The sequence below is a fragment of the Anser brachyrhynchus genome, assembly GCF_964034855.1.
Source record: "Anser brachyrhynchus genome assembly, chromosome: 3".
Taxonomy (NCBI): domain Eukaryota; kingdom Metazoa; phylum Chordata; class Aves; order Anseriformes; family Anatidae; genus Anser; species Anser brachyrhynchus.
Genome location: NC_137696.1, coordinates 9,893,429 through 9,916,541, shown reverse-complemented (window position 1 = coordinate 9,916,541; position 23,113 = coordinate 9,893,429). Strand labels below are relative to the sequence as shown.

At 37.4% G+C, this 23,113-nt stretch overlaps 1 protein-coding gene across 10 annotated transcripts in view; it reads left to right on the top strand.

Annotated features, from left to right (window-relative positions):
• Nucleotides 1-23,113, top strand: part of EML6 (EMAP like 6) — a 136,338-nt gene that overhangs the window by 47,810 nt on the left and 65,415 nt on the right. For 5 of the 10 annotated variants that reach the window (XM_080587483.1, XM_080587481.1, XM_080587488.1 and 2 more), the window contains exons 3-9: nucleotides 4,509-4,607; nucleotides 6,895-6,963; nucleotides 9,598-9,783; nucleotides 10,690-10,825; nucleotides 15,586-15,787; nucleotides 18,450-18,560; nucleotides 21,421-21,558. In XM_080587483.1, coding sequence (XP_080443609.1) covers nucleotides 4,509-4,607; nucleotides 6,895-6,963; nucleotides 9,598-9,783; nucleotides 10,690-10,825; nucleotides 15,586-15,787; nucleotides 18,450-18,560; nucleotides 21,421-21,558 — 941 coding nt within the window. Of the gene's footprint in view, nucleotides 1-4,508; nucleotides 4,608-6,894; nucleotides 6,964-9,597; nucleotides 9,784-10,689; nucleotides 10,826-15,585; nucleotides 15,788-16,477; nucleotides 16,578-18,449; nucleotides 18,561-21,218; nucleotides 21,331-21,420; nucleotides 21,559-23,113 lie in introns of those variants that run through there. The other 5 variants (XM_080587486.1, XM_080587484.1, XM_080587489.1 and 2 more) reach the window with 4 other exon arrangements.

The following is a 23,113-nucleotide window of genomic DNA, read 5'->3' as shown; positions in this document are numbered from 1 at the left end:
TCTTGCACAGATCCTCCTTGGTTTTTCTATTTGCTTGTGTACATCAGAATTAAAACTGAAAAGGGCAGATTTGCCTTTAAATGTTTTTCTTAAAATCATGTCATAGACAGAGTTAGATGTCTACAGAGAAGCACTTCGCTATCATATGCCTAATTACTCTTCCATTGACCACACAGTGGTTTTATTCCTCTTTGGATTATATTTCTTCATTAGAAGTTAGAAGTAAGTTTCTATTTTAAGCCTAGTTTTCAACCATCTTCCTCCATTTTTTTTAAAGTAAATCCATTTCCTCTGAAATCTCATGTGCCGATTCTAATTAAAGAAAAAGGTGTTCCTGGGAAGTGTGGAATAAAAAAATGAAGTGAGAAAACCCCCAAATCAACAGAAGAAAATTTCAAATGCTATAATATTTTAAAGATATTGTTTATTCAAAAATGTGTTCTTAAAATTTTCTCTTGTTTTACTTCCTGAGACAGGTGAGTAAACTTTTTAAAAACCCCTACTAAAAAGTTACATAGTTGGCCAAGAGCCCAGTCAGTATGAGTTAAAGTTGGAGGCTCTTCTGAAAGTCCTGCTGGGTGCCTACCTATAGTTAAGAACTGAACTTAATGCTGTGTTGACGTTGCAAAACAGCGACATTCTTTTTCTGGAAACGTTGGAGAAGTTGCAGTTTATTCTGGAAATGAAAATTTGCATAGAATGCTTTTATATCTGGAGAAATGTTTTCCAGCATTGATCTAAATATGGATGATGTATCTTGGCTTTTTGCTGCACTTTCTGGCTTGCAGAAGAAGGTGCTGTGCTGAGCCAAAATTAAAGGGCTTTGAGTGAAGTCTTTAAGTATACGAAATTCAGAGCTGCTAGCAGTTCCAGTTTATTTAGTCAGCACAGTCACCTCAGGGAGCTGGCATCTTACGATTGGACCAAACAGATATCATGCACAAGGCTCACACCTTTCGTTTAAGTGCATGCCTTTTATTCTTTTTTATTGAATGTCTCTTAGTATCCAAGAAAGATTTGTATTTTAGCCTCAAAATACAAAACAATTCAACAGTAACATTAAGGTATAGATGCAAAAAGTTATGTATTCTTTTCTCTATTGCATCTTTCTAAATAAGTACTGACTGAGGAAAAGCTCAGGTAATTCTGCTTCTCTGCCTGGGCTCAATTCCCATAAAATCAACTTGTCTTCCTTCGGCTCTGCTATGCACAAACTGTGGTTCCAAGGGTGACTGCTGTGTTGAGGGCCGCGTGGCTCTAGTATGAGGATTTAGCAAAGGTCCCAAAATAGTGACACCGCACTTATAGTTTAGTCAAGCTAATTAGCTCCTGTTTTATGAGAAACTCTGGGGTGTTTTCAGATATTCAAATGAATTAGTTCTGAAATATTACTTCCTGCTGGAATTCAACTGACACTGCATGGAGACAGCTTAGGTGTCTCTGCAGTGCTTCCCTGGCATAATTACCACAAACTGGGTAATGAAGAGTGAACAGTATTTGTTGTCTTTTCTAATATACAGAGGAGATAGATAAGTGGCTTAAATCAAAGATAGCTTATATGCTTCCTTTATTTTATGTACTTTCAATAAGGCTTTGAAATTTAGAGATTTATATATTAAAGTAAATTTCCTATTAATGTTATCTGTAGTTAATACTGTATTTTAAAAGTACTGTAGGGAGCTGAATATCTGGCTGAACAGCTGCTATTTAAAAATAGATATTTGGGGCTTTTTCTGTATAAGCAGGAAATGACATTTGGTGGGAGGGAATCTGCACGTTGTTCAGATGTTTGATGAAGAGCTGTCAGTTTGTATATAATTAAAAATATATTTTGTTGAACCAGGAACTAATTAGAGTTTGAAAGTACTAACATCTACCCTTTACAGAATTACCTACAAAGCTGATGTCTTTTATATAGAAGTATTTCACTAATGCTTCATATTTCAATTTCTGTTCCGAGTTGTTTTATAAGGATCCTTTTGTGTACTTTCTTTAATAATAATAATAAAAAAGAGTAAGGAGAGCACTGCCATAGTGCATACATACATTTCAAAATTCAGCATTACGTTGCAGTAGGCTTCTTTAGCCAGATCTAAGTCTGTGTAGATTTAAAAATAATTGTTTAATTATGTAAGCTACTTGGCAGATATTTTCTTCTATTGATTCTGTGAATTCTCTAATCAGGATGCTGTCAAAGTCCCTCCCAAAAGGAGTATTAAAAGTAAAAGCCTTTCAACCAAAAAGGAAACTCAGCATTTATCATTCTTCTGCCAGCAGGAGACCTTCCTCGGTAAACTGAAGAGAAAAAAGAAAATATAAAATATTAGTTACTATCCTCTAGTTGTTTCACCGTCCATCTACCCCACTAGTGGTAATTTCCTGACTGGGAGCTACAGTTCAGGTCAGATGTTAAAATCATGAATCTAAAAGATATTGTAAGTACTGCCATGGTTTCCATGGTGAAGAGAACAGTATAAAAAAGGTGAGAAAAAGTTGGAATCAGTGATGGTTCCATGAGAAAATATCTTGTGTTTTGATCAGTACATCCAATTCCCGGGTAGGTGTAGATTACTCAAGAGTGAATAAAACATGTTTGCTACAATAATCCTCCTTTCACGTGCCTGCAGTAGACTCTCACAAGGGTGAATTTAACAAGGCCTCAGGTATTTTTCTGTCAGTGAGAGGCATATAAAAAGTAGTCTGGACTTGGAGAAACTCAGAGGAAAATATACATGTTTTTTTCATTAATACCATATTGCTTAGTACACTTGCTGGTAAGAATTGCTTGGGTCATGCATTACTCACTAGGCAGAGTTCAGCTGTTATATTAGGTTGTAGTGTATGTTATGTTAATTTCCAAGCAACCAAATGTAAAAAGGATTTATTTGATTGCTCTAAAATACAGGAACTGTAACTATTAAGGAGGCAGTGCAGGGTGCATGTGTATCTACTGCCTTTAAACTAGAGTTTTTTGGAAGTGGACAACTTAAAGAAGATGTACGCTATGTTTTTACACTTTAAAATAACGTGAAAAGGTATGGAGTATCTTGTCTATAATTTATTTTGCTACTGAACGATAACTGGAGCCTTCTGTTTCTTTACAAATAATGATTTATCTCAGTTCTATAGTGGTTGGTAGCCTTAGAGCAATTAGTATTATTTTTTTTCTAATATAGTGTTTTAAAGGAATCTTTGGTAATTGCACTTGTTTTCTTTTAGCACTGGTTTTGTATTAACTCAGAAATCTCTAGACTTTAACCAATTTGCCTATTGAAAATCTGAGCAAAAAATAGTGGACATTTAATGGAAGGAAACTTACAGAACAGAGATTCAGTTTGCAAGTTATCTTCTTAAAGCAAATCTTCAAGGAGAAGATCTGGTCCATGTCATATCTGAAACATATGCCCATTTGGATCAGATGATTCATCTGCTCATCTTTGAGGCCAAAATAAGGTTTCATTCATTGCATGTTCTTGAAGTGCAGGCTTTCCTATAACAGAGCAGAATGCTTAGGAGCTTTAGTTGGACTCTTAAATCTTTATGATAAGACATTTGTGGATGGGACAATGAGAAGAGTAAGGGACAGGCAGTATTGATGCAACAGATGTGACTTTTTAGAAAGTGTTACTGAACTAGGAGATTGTGAGAGACTCTTTTCGTGGGAAACAGACACTTCCCGCAGTGCAAGTTACTCATGTGTAACCATTATATATCCCTATGCAGTATATGTCAGTTGGCATCATATCCAGTATGTACAGTTGCAGTATGTTTCACACTAATTCAGTCTTCACATCACAATGTGTCTTCACAGATCACAGCAGTCTCTGTTCCCATCAGTCATGGAATCATAGACAGATAGAATTGTTTGGATTGGAAGAGACCTTAAAAATCATCTGATTCCAACTCTGCTGCCGTGTGCAGGGACACCTCCCACTAGACCAGGTTGCTCAAAGCCCCATCCAACCTGGCCTTGAACACTTTCAGAGATGTCAAAGATATCCCGCCTAATAGGAAACTCTGCTGGAAATCATGTGAAGTTGGGCACAATCACTGGAAGGTTATCCGACAAACTAAGTTAGGTGGTTGTTAAAAGTATATCCAATTCAGATTCTAAACCTCAACAAAACAAGTATAATGAAGAGAAGTGTATTTGGGAATAGTGAGAGCTTGTATTTCCATAATTCACTTTTATTATCAGGTTAATAGATCAAAATGCTAGAGTGTTGTTCACCTCAAATGAGTACTTCAGTTCTTTCATGATAAGAATTTTATTTGAGACACTGGTAACATGAAATTAATTACCTGACTCTAGACAAGATTAGACATTTCAGTGCTTTCTCCAGTGAGCAAGTGGTTAACAAGAATATCTTGATGGTGCCTTTAGCAATATAGTTCAAACACAAGGCAAATGGGAAGATACATTTGTACACACAATAACCTGAAGTACAATAAACTGATTTTTGAGTTGATTCTCTCTTAACTAGATTATTATTGTTGTTTTTCCTTAGCGTTTAGCTTCAGTGGGACTGGATGCCAAAAATACAGTGTGTATTTGGGACTGGAAGAGAGGAAAACTACTGGCAACAGCTACAGGCCATTCAGACAGGGTAATTGTATAAAGGTTTATTGAATTTTGTCTGGGAGTTACAAAAGTGTTTTAAATTTATTTATTTATTCATTTGTTTCTATCAGGTCAATGCAGAGGTAATTCTGTACATTCTACCAGCTTTTAAAATACCAAATTAGATATTTATTTCTTCTCGTTATGCCAAACAAAGCACAGTGTTAGTGAAAGAGGCACATGATGGGTTCTTGAGCTGGCTGTCTAGCAAGCCTAGGGAGGAAATACTTTGCAATTACACACTGATCAGGATGATTTATAGCCCTTTATATGAGATGTGAAATGCTAGCTCAGTGGACAAGGGTAATATTTTTTCTGAATACATCAAAAATACATTTTATCCTGAGGGAAAGTTTAGTTATTTCCCTTTTATTTTTGCTTAAGATAGTTACCTATAGGTGAACTATAATTAGGATAAATATTCCTTTTCTAGCTATTAACTTCAAGTAGGGGGTCATAATAACCTCTGTAAATAGGAGAACTGAGCAGGTCTGAGTCTAGATTATTTTTCAGTATTACAAAATGTTTAAACAAGGTTAGTGTATGCAAAATAACTCCCAACCATATATAAGCACAAACACCTGTATGGTAAAATAAGTTCTGGACACATTCTGACAACTTTTTTCTTAAGCAAATTATATTATAACAAGTTAGAATGTTACAATATTGAAATACTACAATATTTTACTACATATGAAGGAGTATTTATATATGATAGAATATATGCAAGCAGAGCAGCATACTAAACCCTTCCTTACAGTATACGTGTGCATATAAATCAATCTGCATCTTATGTATTATCTGGATGAATCATAGAATCACAGAATTGTTTGAGTTGGAAGGAACCTTAAAGACCATTTGGTTCCAGCCCCCCTGCCGTGGGCAGGGACACCTTCCACTAGAGCAGGCTGCCTGAAGCCCCATCCAGCTGGGCCTTGAGCACTTTCAGAGATGGGGTATCCACAGCTTCTCTGGGCAGCCTGTTCCAGTGCCTCACCACCCTCAGTCAGGTAATTTATTTTTACTATGTTCACAACACAACAGAATTTTTCTTAGTCTTTATTTAAATTTATTCTTTCAGACTGATTCACTTCCCAGTTAGGTCAGTGGAAGTTTTGCTACCACCTTGTGCTACTAACTACAGTAGGCACAAGATCAGGTTCTGAATTAGCAGAAGACTCCAGGACAGGCAAGAACTACTAAAATCTTAGTTTCCGTAGATTTTCACAACCAGAAAAGGGAGATTTTTCATTGAAGTGGGAGTGGGAAAGAATGCATGTCTAATTAGGCCACAAATTATAATGACTTAGTCTGCCAGAGTCATACGGCATTTCTGAAAACAAAATATCTTGCTTGTATAACAAAACATAAAACAGTACTTGAACTACCGTAAGTCATGATTTTTATAAACAAGATAAATATTTTGTAGGAGGGCAGCACTAGAAAGCTGTTTGAAATTCTCAGATGATTTATAAGTAACAGCTGAAGAGCTGGAATTAGCAAAAAGTCCCGTTGTCTTTCTCTACAGACGTTTATTTCCTGCAGTAACTAGTGATTGTGGTAACCTCATTGGTTCTCATCTCAGACACTGAAAAGCTGAATGCCACAGATGTGAAGTCTATAAATGACATGCTGTTGAAAATTTGAGCAGAAATATAAACTTGTTATTTCCAAACTTTATGTGGTATTTTTCATTTGACATAATCCCATAGTCATAGAATACACTGTAAATTTGTTCTGATAAGCTATACAGGATCTAATGCTAATTTTTTTGATGTATGCTTTTATAAATGCAACATTAATCAAAATGAATAACGCAGTTTTATCTCTATAGATTAGTTAGATGAATTATACCTCATTTTGTCACTGGGGTCTTTCTGTACTCAGGTTAAGCTGCATATCGTACCTCACATTAAAATAATGAACAAAGACAAACGTACCAGTCTTTCATCCCTAAACTGGAGGAACATTTGCTCACAACACGACTCCCATCTTATTTGAGACTGTAAATATGTTTATTCAAGAATATCTTGGAGCTGGTATAGATCACTGATGTGAAGGCAGAAATGAGGTGTGTTGACAGAACTGGGTGAGAAGGCCTTATTTGACTTAATCATTGTTTACAAGGAGTTCCAGATTTACCTATATGTTGTGCTTTCATTTTTAGTCATAGATTGCAGTAGATATGATGCCTAAAAATTGGTAAAAGCAAACTGAGCCTAGATGCAATTAGCGTATAATTCAAAATACCAACTTTCTATGTTTCTTAACAGATATTTGATATTTCCTGGGATCAATATCAACCGAATAGAATTGTCAGCTGTGGAGTAAAACACATAAAGGTAATAGCTTTTGTGTTCTGGTTGTTGTTGTGTGGGGGTTTTTTTGTTTCGTTTTTTAAAGTAAATTACAGTTGTGAAAGAAGGGCTTAGATATAAGAGGTATTCTATTTTTCTTTTTTTAATCTGTGAACACTTTGTCAAAACTTTGATGCCAGTTTAGGCATTCAGCAGTGACTTGAAGTGCAACTTAACAAGCAAAGTGGGAAGATCATTTGGTGTAATTTTCATTATCTACTTCTAATTATGTGGTTCTCTGCCTTCTTTCTGTCTCTGAAACCCTTCAGTGATTTCTCTTGACAAGTGTCACAAGGGGTCACTGGACAGGTATAGGATGAATTAAATCAGAAGTATGAATTGAATGAACTTCTGTTTGGCCTATCATGCTACCAGCAATTGTGGGAACACTGCAGGGAAGGTATGCAATACTTGCAGAGATGAACAGATGGAAGCACATGGATCCCACTATTTGCTCCCTCTAATTCTCCTTGTCTGGAATTGACTTAAATATGAACCTAGATATATAGCCTAAGTTTAGGATAAAACTTCTTGCACCTATAAAAAACTTAGAGAGAAGTCCTTGTTTGCTCATATTCCCTGAAGGTTTCCATTTTCTTCCTGCCTCATCAAAAGCATTCCTAACAGATGGCAATTATTTCACATGGCTGAGGTGGGAAGAGCTTTAACTAGAAGTTTAGAAACCAGTTAATATCTCTAGTTCTGGTTACTGAGAAGTTTGTGCCCATTAAACCACTACTGCTTTCAAACTGTGGGTGGTTTTGGCAGAAGTGATACCATCTGTTGTATTCTGCAAGCTGTCTTCCAAAACCTGTCTTTGTTTGACACCTGTGTTGTGTTTAAAATGGCCATAATTGCCCTGAACAGGCATAATACCAGCAAAGTCAATACATATAGAGTCATGCCAAAAAAAAAAAAGGAGGGGGGCGGGGGGGAGTCGGAATGCTTTATGATTATATGTGCACCTTCAGTGATGCTCAGGCAACAGTCTATGTAGTTGTCATTCATTATAGGCCTATGGAAATATGATAATTAACTTACTAAGAAGGAAAAGAACAGCTCTAAAGTTATTGTATCGGTTTGAGAATAGGGACTAGTACATGGGAATAGACTCATTTATTCCTTTAGCATTTCAGTTCTATTGGGTCATTTGGCTGAGCAAAAATTCAAAGTGGTAGTAAAGCCTAGGAGCTAAGGCATGTCAGATTGAGCTCAGGATCCACCCTCCACCCACTTCCTAATGCTGCTACCTTCTCTGTTGCCTTTCCAGAGCTAACCAGAAGTGAGGAGAGCATATGTTTTTCTCACAGTATGAAAGCCCTAGGGGAAATATTCCCACTGCCTGCTCGTAAATTGCCTTGTGGAAAAAATAATTATCAATAGAGAAGGATCTGCAATAAAAAACCTTGATACAAGGATCTTCTGGAATTCAGCTTTCTAGGAAATGTATAGGAGCAAGTACAAAGACCTAAAAATTGGGTTTATAGTCACAAAAAAGATGTAGGCATATGAAGTGAGATAGACATTATGCACCTATGTGAGACATTTCAATATTCCTGTTCAGTCTCTCAGAGTATCTCTTTATTGCGAAATGGACCACAGAGCATAAATGCCTAAACTAGTAAAGACCTGAGCTGACAAGACCATTCAGGACTGTGTTATACCCCACACACACTTACTGTTCTGTTTCTGCATGTGTTCAGAACCTCATAGTGCTGCCTTATCTAGGATGCCTAGGGAATTTCAGTACTTCTCTTACACATCTAAGTGAGATCCTCTTTACTCTTCCTTCACTGGGAAGCCTGATCCTTGAGGAGGAGCTGAGAACACACTGTCTCTCCTTGATAAAATTACGTCTATTAAAAAAATTACACTCAGAACTGATTCCAAAAGTATGAGTATGATTTCTCTAGCCCAGCCCTAACAACACCATTCTAAGACAAAGTCTAGATTCTTTTGCTTCATCAGCAGTCTTATAATCTTCGTGGCGGAACGTTGCTGTGTCTGTGCAAGAGTGAAGAAAGTCACTATTCCACAGCTAGAAAATCCTATTACTTTGCAGTCAGAGCAAGTTCAGTTTCATGTACAAGCATTTACAGCCCTCCACCCCATAGGTGGTTTCTCAACAAATTTAGTTTTGAGGGGCATATCTTTCAGGACGTTACTAAAGGGCAGAAATGTGTTTTCAGCTCATCCAGAAGCTTAAGTATTTTATTGCTCCAGAGCTGTAGCTTTATTTTAAGTTTTGCAGACAAGAAAAATGGGATGTTTCTGGCCTTTGAAAGTGTGCTTTCACATTCATAGATTTCACCCAGCAGAACATGATAATTAAAAAATTAGTGACATAATGAGAAGAGGTAGTGTAGTAATAATGAAGCGGAATGCTCCCTCACTTTCACAAGCAGCTTGATCAGTTTGTTTTCTTCTTAGACTTATACTGCATTTGCCTCAGGGTTTCCTGTTCTTGGTAAGCAGGCAATTTGGGAAGTAATGGGTAGTCTCATAGGACTACAGGAGTCATTTAAGTGTCTGTCTGTAAGGATGTACAGCTGTGAGATCTGCACGTTAATATGAAAAAAATCTGCACAAACTTTTCCTAATATGTCATTTACATTTCAGTTTTGGACGTTGTGTGGAAACGCACTGACAGCAAAAAGAGGAATATTTGGTAAAACAGGGGATCTGCAAACTATCCTTTGTTTAGCATGCGCAAAAGAAGACGTCACGTACTCTGGTGCTTTAAATGGAGACATCTATGTTTGGAAAGGGCTAAACTTAGTTCGCACGATTCAAGGAGCGCATAGCGTAAGTTGTTTGTTATAACATCAATTTCTGAAATTACCTGTTCATTGACTTGAAAACTTCATGAAGGCTTATCTTCAAAGATCTTCTGTTTCAGGTCAGAAGAACGTTTAAGACAGTTCATCAGTTAAGAACTTATCTGTAATTTTTTTTTACTTTGTTTACATATTGTCAGCAGGTGCTAGCTGCTGAACTGATAATGACGGAACTTATATTTTTAGCACTGATTTAACCAAGCAGACTAAAGCAAAGTTTCTAAGTCTAAAGTTTCTAAAGTATTATTATTATTAATCCTAAAGTTTCTAAACATAAAGTTTCACAAATTGAGTAGCTTCAGGTATGATCAGTTTACCTAAAAATACTTGGTAAGTAAATGGTCGTATTTTAAATATAATCTTACCACTGAAATTCCAAACATTCAAGACTGATTCTTCATAAAAGCTTCAACTGGGAGTAAACCTGAGAATGAATTGACAATCTTTCAGTTCCTGTCAGATTCCAAATGACATCTGAACTGAATTCATGAAAGAATGTCTCAGTCATCTCTGCACCTGTAAGAATATTTTTATCGCTTGTTTGCCTGTTTTTTTTATTCAGGGTAACAAGTTATTTTAAGTGTTCCATGTTATTCATTTAATAATTCCCATCATAATATTAACTAAGCCAAATTTAAAGTTCTGCAAACGGTCTATATCACTGTATGCAAATTTCTACATAAATCACTATGAATGAGAGCACTTGAAATAAAAGTGTCCCCTTGTGTTTGCTGGTTTGCCTTATGTGGATGGGACAACATTTTACTGCCTAGCAGTTCCTAGCCTTTAACAAGAATCTATTCAAAAACATTTGCTTCATGTGTTTAAATTGACCGTAAAGAACTTTGAAACTTGTTATACTATTGGTTAACAGGCTGGAATTTTTAGTATGTATGCTTGTGAGGAAGGTTTTGCGACTGGAGGGAGAGATGGTTGCATTCGGTTATGGGACACTGATTTCAAACCAATTACTAAAATTGATCTCAGGGAAACTGAACAAGGATACAAAGGTAAGGAGCTATTACTTTTTTTTTTTTTCACACATCTAGTTAATGGGTTATAACACAATTTAATTTCAAGCATAAATGTCTCTGCATACTGCTGATTTTTTGCTTAATGACTGTATTTTCTTTTAAGATCTGTGTTCCTTTTTTATTCTGTCAGTGATGTAGCCTGAAGTTTTCTGTATTTCATCATATAAATAGAAGGATGCTTATCGTTGCTGCTCCCAACGATGGAAATATGAGAAAACAAAAACTGATTAATCACAGACAGCTGAATTAAGTTAGCCAAATTTTAATTTATTAATTGTAATTCATTTAACTGAGATTTTTGGAACCTGCTATTGATAGATGCTGAGCATCTAAGCACACCATTTAGGTTCATTTGGAATGGTAGCACTTGGTATATTTAGTGGAGAGGTTACTATTAAATTCTTGACCATCATGTTGAAACTAATCATGGTTCCTACAAGTCATCTCTTTGTTTTGTGATTCAGATTTTAAGAGTACTTAAAATCTTCATGAGTTACAATGTATGCTTTATCAAGAACTCGTTCTTTTGGGAATTCTACACATCCATTTGGATTGAGAATACAGCAGTCTGTTTGCTTGCCTTAAGTAGGCTTTACATAGTTTTGGCAGCCAGCTTTGTAATGGTTTATTTTCCCTGCTTCTTAACTTAAATTTTCCAACAATCTTCATGTTATAATTACCATCAGAATAGTCAGGAGGCAGCTACGGAGGATAACATTTTCTTTCTCAATTATGTATGTTTTGGCCTATGATCTAGTAACAAGCTTGTTACATTTATTTTTTCAATTTACTTAAACCAGATTGGCTGATGATTCTAAATCTTGTAAAATCCATAAGTTTGTGATATCTAGGCTCATCCAACAAGCAAACCGCCAGCAGCCTTGGATGAACACTGCTCTGCCAATTTGCCTACGTGTAGTGTAAACTTGCAAAATTTGTCTTTTAAAAAATGTGTCAAGAACACCCAGCCAGTAGTCCATTTGCTGTATAATTCTGGCTTAATGTAGGTTTTTGCAGGCAGAACCATAATGTTTAATATTACTTCCTAGAAAACATTTGCAGTACCTTATTATAGTTTACATCAGTTTTAATCAACTTAGAAATACCTTATAAAAATTGTGGAGAAATAAGCCAGCCTGCATTGTGAGTTAGGAAGATCATTCAGGCTAATAGCACTCTTGCAGGCTGTCTGTTCCTAATAAAAGTCAGAATAACTTATATGAAGGGCTACACAAAGAAAGCAGTGCTGACGCACAAAACATGCATAGTCATCCTCCTTTGCTCCTTATGAAGTGATGCTGGGCATGAATGTTATTGCACACAATCATGAAACCAGAGTAGAAGCAAGCTTTTGCTCTTCCTGCTACCTGGGATGTGTCCATACTTAGGGCATGACAGACTTTAGCTGACTTTGGTTACTTTTAGTTGACTGTAGTTAACAAAACTTATATGGAAAAATTTAACTACAAAATAATAACTTATATTACAGAACTGTAATTATTCATAAAGGTCATCGTCTATCTGCAGAGAGCACCTAGCTATCCTTCTACAGCTTGCCTAAAAAGGGATTTGGGACTTGATAAAGTTCAATCAAGAAAGGGCTTAGTGAGGGAAAATTCCTATTAGACGTGCTGTTCAGTGATTCTAACTTGATGCCTTTATTTTTGCTGCCTGCTAAATGTTAAAAGGAACAGAATTCTTAGATGGGAGTAGCTAAGCAGAACCAGACATCATAACAGCAGTTGTATGTCTGAGCGACAGTCAATAAAGAATTTTACTATCTTATTGCATGGCAAAAGTAGTAAAAATAATCATTTCTGGAAAGTGAATTGTGTTGCTATTTAATGTATATTTTTTGTAAATTATAAATTAAAAAATAAATTAACTATTTTCTAAAAACTAAACATTGTCCAAATCTTGTCTTGAAAGCACTTAAATCCTTCAGGTTTTATGTTTGTCTGTCAAAGCATTGTCTGCATTAATGGCAAGAAACTGACTTAAGCAAGTCTGCAAAATTTTACCAGAGCTTAATCAAAGATGGTGTGGTCATAAGCATTATCATTTAGACTATCTGTGAAGTGTTGTATGACTGCTGTATCACTAGAACTATATTAAAAAAAAAAAAAAAAAAAGGACGTTGGGGATGACTGCTGGTCATAAAATCCTAAAATCCAAGCATGCACTTATATCCTTGTCACCTTGTTCTTGTTCTGGGCTTTCTTCTCTCTTGTGTTCTTTCAGTGTGATACAGCTTATGCCTGCTGTTTCAGTTGTGCCTTAGTACTATTCTGCTGTGTCTGTCCAGTATGTCATCCACTAGTTTAAGCATATAGATAGGTAACTGGAAGCAATGGTGGTTGCCGTAGTTGCTTACCCATGACCTTCATTCCAATTACATTTTTTCCAAAGCATTTTACAAAGACATCAACATTCAAACTTAAAACTCCTTTCTAGGGTAGCAGGAATATTTTTTTTCAGCATATACTCATTCATTGGTACAGAGGAGTACTAAAAGTTTTTAAAATAAGATGCATCACCAGTAAAAATCAGATCATAGACTTGCCATTTATATTTAAATACACATGAATATTAGTAAAAATTCTTATAGTGTGGAATCTTTCCTTATGTGCAGCACATCACAGGAAAAAAATACCTTTCCCACATCAAAAGTTGTCATTAATAGTCTAAATCTTAACAATACCAATTTTCTACTTATCATCTGAGCTTCATTGCTTCTATGGCCTTTAGTGTTTATAAAGAAAACTCGAGTCAAAAATTCTATAGACATTTAGCTGGATCATAGAATGAAACTGTTAAAATTAAAAGGTACTGGAACTGGACAAGACAATAAATGAAGATTATTTTGCCCTTCTCAAGAGATAATACAAAATACTTAGAGTAAATTTTATTTATGTGACTAGAAGTTAATTGCATTGAATATTCGATTCCAAATACGTTAAAAATGTGACATGTTTGACCTTGATTACATGACAAATGTTTTTGTTTTTTTATTCATTCACACCTCACAGCATCTAGACCCATTATCCAAACTTAGAAATTTTCATCTACTGAAATAGAAGATACAAAGCCTGGAGGCAATCAGCCAAAGAATGCTATCAATCCATTAACGTTCTGGCTTGAAGCATTCTTTCTCAGCTAAGGGTAACTAAACCAAATTCAGTCTTAGAGCTGTTCTACTTTTTGAGTGTTCTTCATAAATATTTGCTAGCAGACTTCCCTACTTTAAAAGATGTTTTAGAATACAAAACACTAGTTTTCAAACACAGTCACATATGTTGGGGTACTCAGTGCTGTAATTCATTGCTCAACCTGTTAAGATTGTATTTTTAAGCTTGTAGCTAGTAAAATTCCAGCTGCAAAGTTATGATCAGATCCATGGAATAAGATAAAGCTCTCTAAAAGGTATGCAAAGCAAGGTTCTGTTTTTTATTTTTCTGTAATAATTAGTTTGGATAAAAGCAGAGAACTTTGATAACTTGAGCATAAACAATTTTATTTAAACTCGCCGTTAAAAGTTTGGTCACCATTTTATTTATTTAAATATGGAAAAATCTAAATGCTGAAAAAAGGGAGAAAACCACATGAAGTTTAACAAGAGCAAGTGCTGGGTCTTGCACCTGGGACGAGGCAACCCTGCCTATACATACAGACTGGGCGACGAGACGCTGGACAACAGCCCCGCAGAGAGGGATCTGGGGGTTGTGGTTGACAGCAAGTTGAATATGAGCCAGCAGTGTGCCCTGGCAGCCAGGAGGGCCAACCGGATCCTGGGGTGCATCAAGCATGGCATCGCTAGTCAGTCGAGGGAAGGGATTGTCCCGCTCTACTCTGCGCTGGTGCGGCCTCACCTCGAGTACTGTGTGCAGTTTGGGGCACCACAGTACAAAAAGGGTGTAAAACTGTTGGAGAGTGTCCAGAGGAGGGCAATGAAGATGGTGAAGGGACTAGAGGCGAAGATGTATGAGGAGCGGCTGAGGTCACTTGGCCTGTTCAGCCTGGAAAAGAGGAGGCTGTGGGGAGACCTCATCAGAATCTACAGCTTCCTCGCAAGAGGGAGTGGAGGGGCAGGCGCTGACCTATTCTCCTTAGTCACCAGTGATAGGACCCACAGGAATGGTGTCAAGCTGAGGCAGGGGAGGTTTAAGCTAGACATCGGGAAGAGGTTCTTCACTGAGAGGGTGGTCGCACACTGGAACAGGCTCCCCAGGGTAGTGGTCACTGCACCAAGCCTGTTGGAGTTTAAGAAGCGTTTGGACTGTCACAAGGTCTAAAATTTTGGGTAGACCTGTGTGGTGCCAGGAGTTGGACTCAGTGATCCTTAAGGGTCCCTTCCAACTTGGCATATTCTATGATTCTATGATTCAGTATTTGACACAGGAATCTTACCTAATTGAAAATTTACATCTTTAAATCATATCAAATTATTATTTTTTTTAAAGTAAATTCCTAGGTGTAAGCAAAGCAGAAAAGCTTAATCCCTTGACAAACTGGCAGCAGGAATATTAGAGGCAGCATTTTCCCAGAATTGAACTTTGTCTTTTTCTGTCAAACGGAGACAATTTAACAGAACTGTTTTTAATCAACTGTGATATAAGACGTAGTTTCAAAACATGATGTTTGTTATAAATTAACTCTTAAAGTCTTAGTGATTTTCACTGTACTATCGCTTTGTCTTGTCGTTGCCATTAATATAACATTTTTTTGTCCCCCGTCAGGTTTGTCCATCCGAAGTGTCTGTTGGAAAGCAGACAGACTTTTAGCAGGGACACAGGACAGTGAAATATTTGAGGTGTTAGTAAGAGAGAGAGATAAACCCATGCTGATTATGCAGGGACATTGTGAGGGAGAGCTCTGGGCCTTGGCAGTCCATCCAAAGAAGCCTTTAGCAGTCACAGGAAGCGATGATCGGTCTGTAAGGTAAGGCTACATCTTTTTTTTTTTATGTTTAATCATGTACACGTTTTTAAGCAATATCAGTTTGACATATTTGTAAATTATTTCTTTTTTGGCCTCATGTTAAGACCCTATTAAGACAATATTATTTTTCTCCATGTTTTTCTTAGCAACTTCTCTTCAGCCTCTTCTCTATTCTTCTCTATTTGGGCTCCACACATCATGTAAAAGTAATCAGAATTTGTGTTCAAATACTTGGGTTTAACACGTGCTGGAGTACTTTCCTTTCAGTGCTCATTATTGTTCTGAACAGCAGGTTTAAGTATCTAAATACAACAGCCACCTCATACTTCTCATTAGGTAGTACTATGCGATGCGATAAACCTAAAGCCTAAATAACTGACTGAATTTTTGCACAGCAGGTGTCTGACTCAGCCATTTTAGAACATTTAATCTAAACCGAATTAAATTAAATCCCAGAAAATGAGGTTAATGAAAATGCACTGGTTTACCCTAATGAAAAAGGTCTTTCAGATGTTTCTTTTCCTCTCCTGGTTAAAATTTGACCAATTGAGAAGCTGATGAAAAAAACTAATAATTTTTTAATGCTTGGTAAGATATTACAGTAACATTTGGATTAATGTTTGGATTTAAGCTCAGATGCTTGCTGTACTGAACACAAGTTCCATACCCACACAGCTGTTGTATGTTGTCTCAACTGGATGTGGACAATGCCCACTGAATAATTACTTACCTGGGATTAAAGAGATTCAGCAAAACTTCTTCTCAGCCTTCTTTTTCATCCCTGGGAAAGGTACACGTGGGGATGGGAGAGACTTCTGGGAATCCTGGCTTTGTTATGGCAGTTTCCTGAGTCTTTTCCTCAAATGGTTTTCTCTGTTGCCCACTGTATGCAGAGTGCATACAGTGGGGTTCATGACAGCTTGGTTTCCTAAGCTCTGGTTTTCCTACTGCCCTAGGGTTCCTACTGTCAGGTTTCTCTTGACCCTTCTGTCCTAATTTCTAACACCTCTGTCAGTTAGAGTTTCACTTTTTTCTTTTCCTTTCTCCCTTTTTACTTGTACTGGTTTTCTACTCTTGCCATTCCTCATCTCTTTCTACCCATAATTAAATTCTCAAATATGAAACTAACGAAACTCCAGTTGGTCTCTACAGTCATGTAATCTCCATGTTTCCTACATATTAGTATTATTTCTTTCAGTTCATAAAAATGCAGGGATGGTCTCTTCTGCTTTTTTTTTTTTTTTTTTCACAGTTTTACAGGCAGGCACAAATTCACACTGCCTTCGTTCTAGTGGGATTCAAGCCCATTCTGAAACAAGAGCTGCAATGCTGGGATTAGCATAGTACTGGCCTGAAGCTAATAAACTATGCCAACTAAGACTTTGGTATAACATGGTAATACCATTCTGGTTTGGAGCTGGATAATGCTGACTCAGTGTGCGTGGAACAAACTTGTGCCCATCTAAAAAAGCATGTTCTTTGTGCACATAAAGCCTTACTTAGTTGTGCTCTTATGTTTATTATTGTTGTTCTAGTTCTTATTGTATTACTGATGCCTTTGAACATAGCCATTCTATAAAATGTGCGTTTATTAACATTAATGTTTTGCTGCGTTCCAACATACACTCATTTAGCTGGTTAGGCACTAGGGAATGTGGGATTTGAATTCTAGTTCAGGCAGTGCTATTTTTTTATATGCAAATGCTTCATGTGAGGAATTCCACAGAAATACATAAATGCTTGTTCGTTTTCAGTAACATGAAATGTACACAAAAGGATTTTCCTATATTGTTTTTTCTTTAATGTTTTTGGGCTGCAGGCTTAGAGCAATTGTGTGGTCTTAGCAACAAATGCAAGGAAATAGATTAATAGTTTTGAAACTGAAAGATAATTCTGTTAGTAAAAGGATTTTCCACAACGGAAGGGAATATCAGTCCCAAACCAGAAAAAATTGCAGTAGGGAAATGAAGCATCTTGAATTTGTTTGCCTAGAAACTTCATGCATCCCTAACATTATGAGATGAATTTTAGTAATGATTTTGTATTGACAGGAATGGTTCTATATTGCCATTTACTTTATTACATAATTTTTCTTAGTATTTGATTACCACATTCTTTTGAGAAGAATATCTATAGTATAAAGTAAATTGTTTTGCAAATAAAATTATTTAGTAGGCTAGATTACATTCTCATGTCTAAATGACATGTTTAAATGAAAAGGACCTCAGAAGCATTAAGGAGAATTTCTCTAGATTTTCCCTAGCACAGCTGAGAGAAGACTAACTGAATACAGGATTCCTCAATTTTAAATTTCAAAGCCGTATCAATGAGGAATGCTGCTTGCTTCCTGTCTCTTACAACAGGAATAGGGAAGAGACTTCATTGTCATCTGAACACCAGTGGAGGCATACAGAATTACTTATTATGTTTGTTCAGTGGAATTCATACCTGTCTTTTTGTAGCATAGCAGTGTAACATCTAGCTGCAGGACCGCAAATAGCTGCTGTTCTGGCAGAACATCTCAGCTATGCTGTCTGTTTTTCTTGAATGATCTCTTTCTCTACTCCTACATTTGTGAGAAGATTGATATAGAATCCTATTTTTATACAAATCAATTTGAATATTTATGTCTGTTTTTTTTGTTTGTTTGTTTTTAACGCAGTGTTGTTCTGCCGGTGAATGAAACAAACCAGCAGTTAAGCTTCTGCCATCATCTCTGGCTGTTTCTGCATATGAAGTGGTTGCTAGTAAACCTCCTGGGAGGCTGTAATCAGTATGTGCACCAAAAAATAAACTCATATGTCAGCTATATGACAGAAAAGACTGGAAAATTTACTAATAAAATCATGTTTCATGAGCCTGTTTTGGCATCTAAAACTCACTCATTTAAACAAACACATTGGAAACTTTCTGAAGAATGTTAAAAACACATCTTCGCCTTGTTTGAAAACAGAGGCACTTGTAAACAGAAGTAGTTTGTTTATCTAGCTCTTTCCAAAACAACGTGAACAATGTACAGGAGCATTTTGCCAGCAAAAATACCTTTCTTATTTTTATAAACAAAGCAAGGCTTTTCATTTTTCAGTTGTGCATACAAATGCCTGCACATGCACAAAATGATTTATTTTTTACTTATTGTTAAAAAATGATAAGTTTTCATTAATTCAATAAAGTAAAAAAGGTGTGGTTTTTGTATGTTTGTTTTTTTTGTTTTTTAGAAAATTGAATTATTCTGCTTGCACTGCCAGGTATTGCAGTTATGCTCCTAACATTTTGAGCAAAGTGATCCATTTGGAAGCAGCAATTTTGGAGGCAAACTATCCTGGTGTTTCTTTTGAAATCTTTCCAAATCCTTTCTGGTTCTAGGACCTCTAACATAGCTCTTAAGAATCTTGCATCCGATCCTTACTTCCGTTTTGTCTTTGAAGACAGTACTAGCATCCCACAAAAATTTTTCACCAGGAAACTGTACATGCCATTGTTTCACTGAGACATCTTTTCAAATTCTTTCTCATCCTTGAATTCTCTCAGACTAAGAGAAAACCAGGCTGACCCTAATAACATTAACCTGACACGTCCCAAAGGGTTTCTGATTGAAAAGAAATGCTGAGATCACAGGGTGCTGTCCTTTTTCGATACAGGCAGTCAAATACTATAATCCTTTTACTAAATTTATCAAACTCCGTCTTTATTTTTTTTTCTCCTGTTACTCTTACTTCAAGGATGCATCTAAATGTTACTGCTGGTGTGGTCAGAAATTTCCTTCTCATTTTCAGGGTATATTCATGTTCTGTTTATCCTATTTGTTCTAGTGCCAACATGGTCCTTCAACATAACTTTTTCTCCTTCTTTGATGTTTACCCTACTGCTGTATTTTTGGAAGCAATACTATCCCTTCCCAGCCTTTGTTTCACTAAGGTATAAAAGTTCAACTCTTTTGGTCCTCTTTAATGTGATACAGTCTTCATTCTCTTAATCATCCTAATAATCCTTCACTGCATCTGTTCCTGTTTTTATTCAAATTTCTTGGGAGACTGTAAAGAATATGCTGGGTGAGGTCACTGTGTTGTGTGCTAATGTTTTTATGTACCTCCTGGAATAGCACCCAGGATATATTTTAGGATCAGATTTCCTTTTTCCTGTCTGCAACTCACTCGTGGATCATAGTCATTCTATAATTGAAAAAACAGTGTGGGATCTTACTTCTTTTTGCTGGTTCCACTTACGTTTCAAGCTTACAGCACAATTTTAGATATGAGACTCTGAGAATATGGGCTTTAGTTAAATTTCATTCCATGTCTATTTGTTTCATCATCAAGAATCCTCTGTTTCTTCCAATTTGATAAATCCATCTGTGGGTTCACAGAGCCTCCCAGCTTGCTGTCCGTAGCAAATTTCATTAGCATTCTCATCTTTTGTGCTGGTGTCTTTAGCAAAAATATTAAATATACTATTCCAAAGCTTGTAGAAATCTCGGTAGTATCTTCCATCCAGCCTAATTGTTTCTTTCTGTAATGCTTGCATAAAAATTTATCTAATATCATGTTACAGTTCCTGTATAAATTAATGTTTTCTCAAGTTTTGCCAATAACTACATTACTAGTGTTAAAATATTTTACTTAATATTTTATAAATCTCTAACAAATACATTAGATCTTTGATGCTGTCCTCAAAATAAAGATAGTTGGGTATTGCTGACTTAATTTTTCTACCCCAAGAGGTCTTTTATGCATTTTCTTCCATATGTTTAATTATTCTTTTCGCTATTTTTTTTCTAAATCTTGCATACTGAGATCTGATTAACCAGCTTGTAGTGATCTGGGAAACTCCCTTCGTTCCTTCTTAAAATATAGGTACAGTGATTGTTTTTCCCCATCTTATGACATATTTATTGATTCATTTTATTTAAAATGTTGTAAATGAGCAAATCAGCATGCAGTATTGTATACTAGTTTATTAAATGTTGTAACAAGAAAATTTTCCCCGTGATTGGAATGTTTACTTTCTGTGAGTATTACTTTCACTTCCGCTGAAAATTTCACCCTGGTCTGCATGGACCGTATCTGTTTACAGAAAATTGCATTCTTTTGTTATTCATCTAGGGGAATTCTATTAGCTAATGAGTCCGGAAATAGTACAGAATGCTTGTAGTTTAGCTTGAAGGACTTTCTTCATCCTGCTTACTTTTTTGCTGTCGCAGATATGTGTTCCGGTCTGAGCTGCCATTCCCGCTAGAACTGGGAGTAGTAAAGACTCCTTTATTTTGGAAGCAATTTAAACCTGGGTTGTCATTTGATGTTATTTGCAAAGAGGTTTAGTGCCACTGTCGGAAAATTCTGTCTCCATATATTGAATCAGGCAGTCACTGTATACCATTTTTCTCTTCTAGATTGATAAGCAGTTTTGAACTTTTAAAAACTACGTATATGAAAGTCTGTTGGTTCAAGTCAGTGCAAATATCTTCATTCCATGGTTGGAAAGGAAGTTAATGCATTCTAAAATCTTAATATAAGGCGTACATACAAATGGGCCCTTACAATTCGGTTAGACTTGTCATTTTTACTCTTGATAATATTGAACTATTGTGCAGTCAGGAAAAAATCTGCTACTGTTTCCAATTTCCTTTGATGTAGATTATGGAGTCTTGCTGACCATGCCTTGATAGCTCGTTGTAATATGGAGGAAGCAGTGCGGAGTGTTTCTTTCAGTCCTGATGGATCACAGTTAGCACTTGGAATGAAAGATGGCTCCTTCATTGTTCTTAGAGTAAGGTAAGATGAGAAAATTTGGTACTGGGTTCTTATGTTAGGTTTGTTTTTTGCTTTTTTTTTCCAAGTAACTCAAGCCCCTATTATAAATTTTTCATATTAAAAATAAAGTAATATCATTGTGTATTTCATTTAAAAAAGTAAAATTTGAGGATATGCTTTCATAATATGAGGTGCTTAATGCCGCCTTTGCCTCAGTCTTTAGCGGCAATACCGGTTGTTCTCTGGATACCCAGTGCCTTGAGCTGGTGGAAGGGGATGGGGAGCAGGATGTGGCCTTCGCTATCCATGAGGAAGTGGTTGGCGACCTGCTACGGAACTTGGATGTGCGCAAGTCGATGGGGCCGGATGGGATGCACCCGAGGGTACTGAAAGAACTGGCGGAGGAGCTGGCCGAGCCGCTTTCCATCATTTATCGGCAGTCCTGGCTATCGGGGGAGGTCCCAGTTGACTGGCAGCTAGCCAATGTGACGCCCATCTATAAGAAGGGCCGCAGGGCAGACCCGGGGAACTATAGGCCTGTCAGTTTGACCTCAGTGCCAGGAAAGCTCATGGAGCAGATTATCTTGAGGGTCATCACGCGGCACTTGCAGGGGAAGCAGGCAATCAGGCCCAGTCAGCATGGGTTTATGAAAGTTGGGTCCTGCTTGACGAACCTGATCTCCTTCTATGACCAAGTGACATGCTTGGTGGATGAGGGAAAGGCTGTGGATGTGGTTTACCTTGACCTCAGTAAGGCTTTTGACACAGTTCCCCACAACGTTCTCCTCAAGAAACTGGCTGCTCGGGGCTTGGACTGGTGTACGCTTCGCTGGGTTAGAAACTGGCTGGATAGCCGGGCCCAGAGAGTTGTGGTGAATGGAGTCAAATCTGGTTGGAGGCCGGTCACTAGTGGTGTCCCCCAGGGCTCGGTACTGGGGCCGGCCCTCTTTAATATCTTTATCGATGATCTGGATGAGGGCGTCCAGTGCACCCTCAGTAAGTTTGCAGATGACACCAAGCTAAGTGCGTGTGTCGATCTGCTCGAGGGCAGGAAGGCTCTGCAGGAGGATCTGGATAGGCTGGAGCGATGGGCTGAGGTCAACTGTATGAAGTTCAACAAGGCCAAGTGCCGGGTCCTGCATCTGGGGCGCAACAACCCCAAGCAGAGCTACAGGCTGGGAGATGAGTGGCTGGAAAGCTGCCTGGCCGAGAAGGACCTGGGAGTATTGGTTGATAGTCGGCTGAATATGAGCCAGCAGTGTGCTCAGGTGGCCAAGAAGGCCAACAGCATCCTGGCCTGTATAAGAAGCAGTGTGGCCAGCAGGTCTAGGGAAGTGATTGTGCCCCTGTACTCGGCTCTGGTGAGGCCGCACCTTGAGTACTGTGTTCAGTTTTGGGCCCCTCGCTACAGGAAGGACATGGAGGTGCTCGAGAGAGTCCAGAGAAGGGCAACGAAGCTGGTGAGGGGTCTGGAGAACAAGTCTTACGAGGAGCCGCTGAGGGAACTGGGGTTGTTCAGCCTGGAGAAGAGGAGGCTCAGGGGCGACCTTATCGCTCTCTACAGGTACCTTAAAGG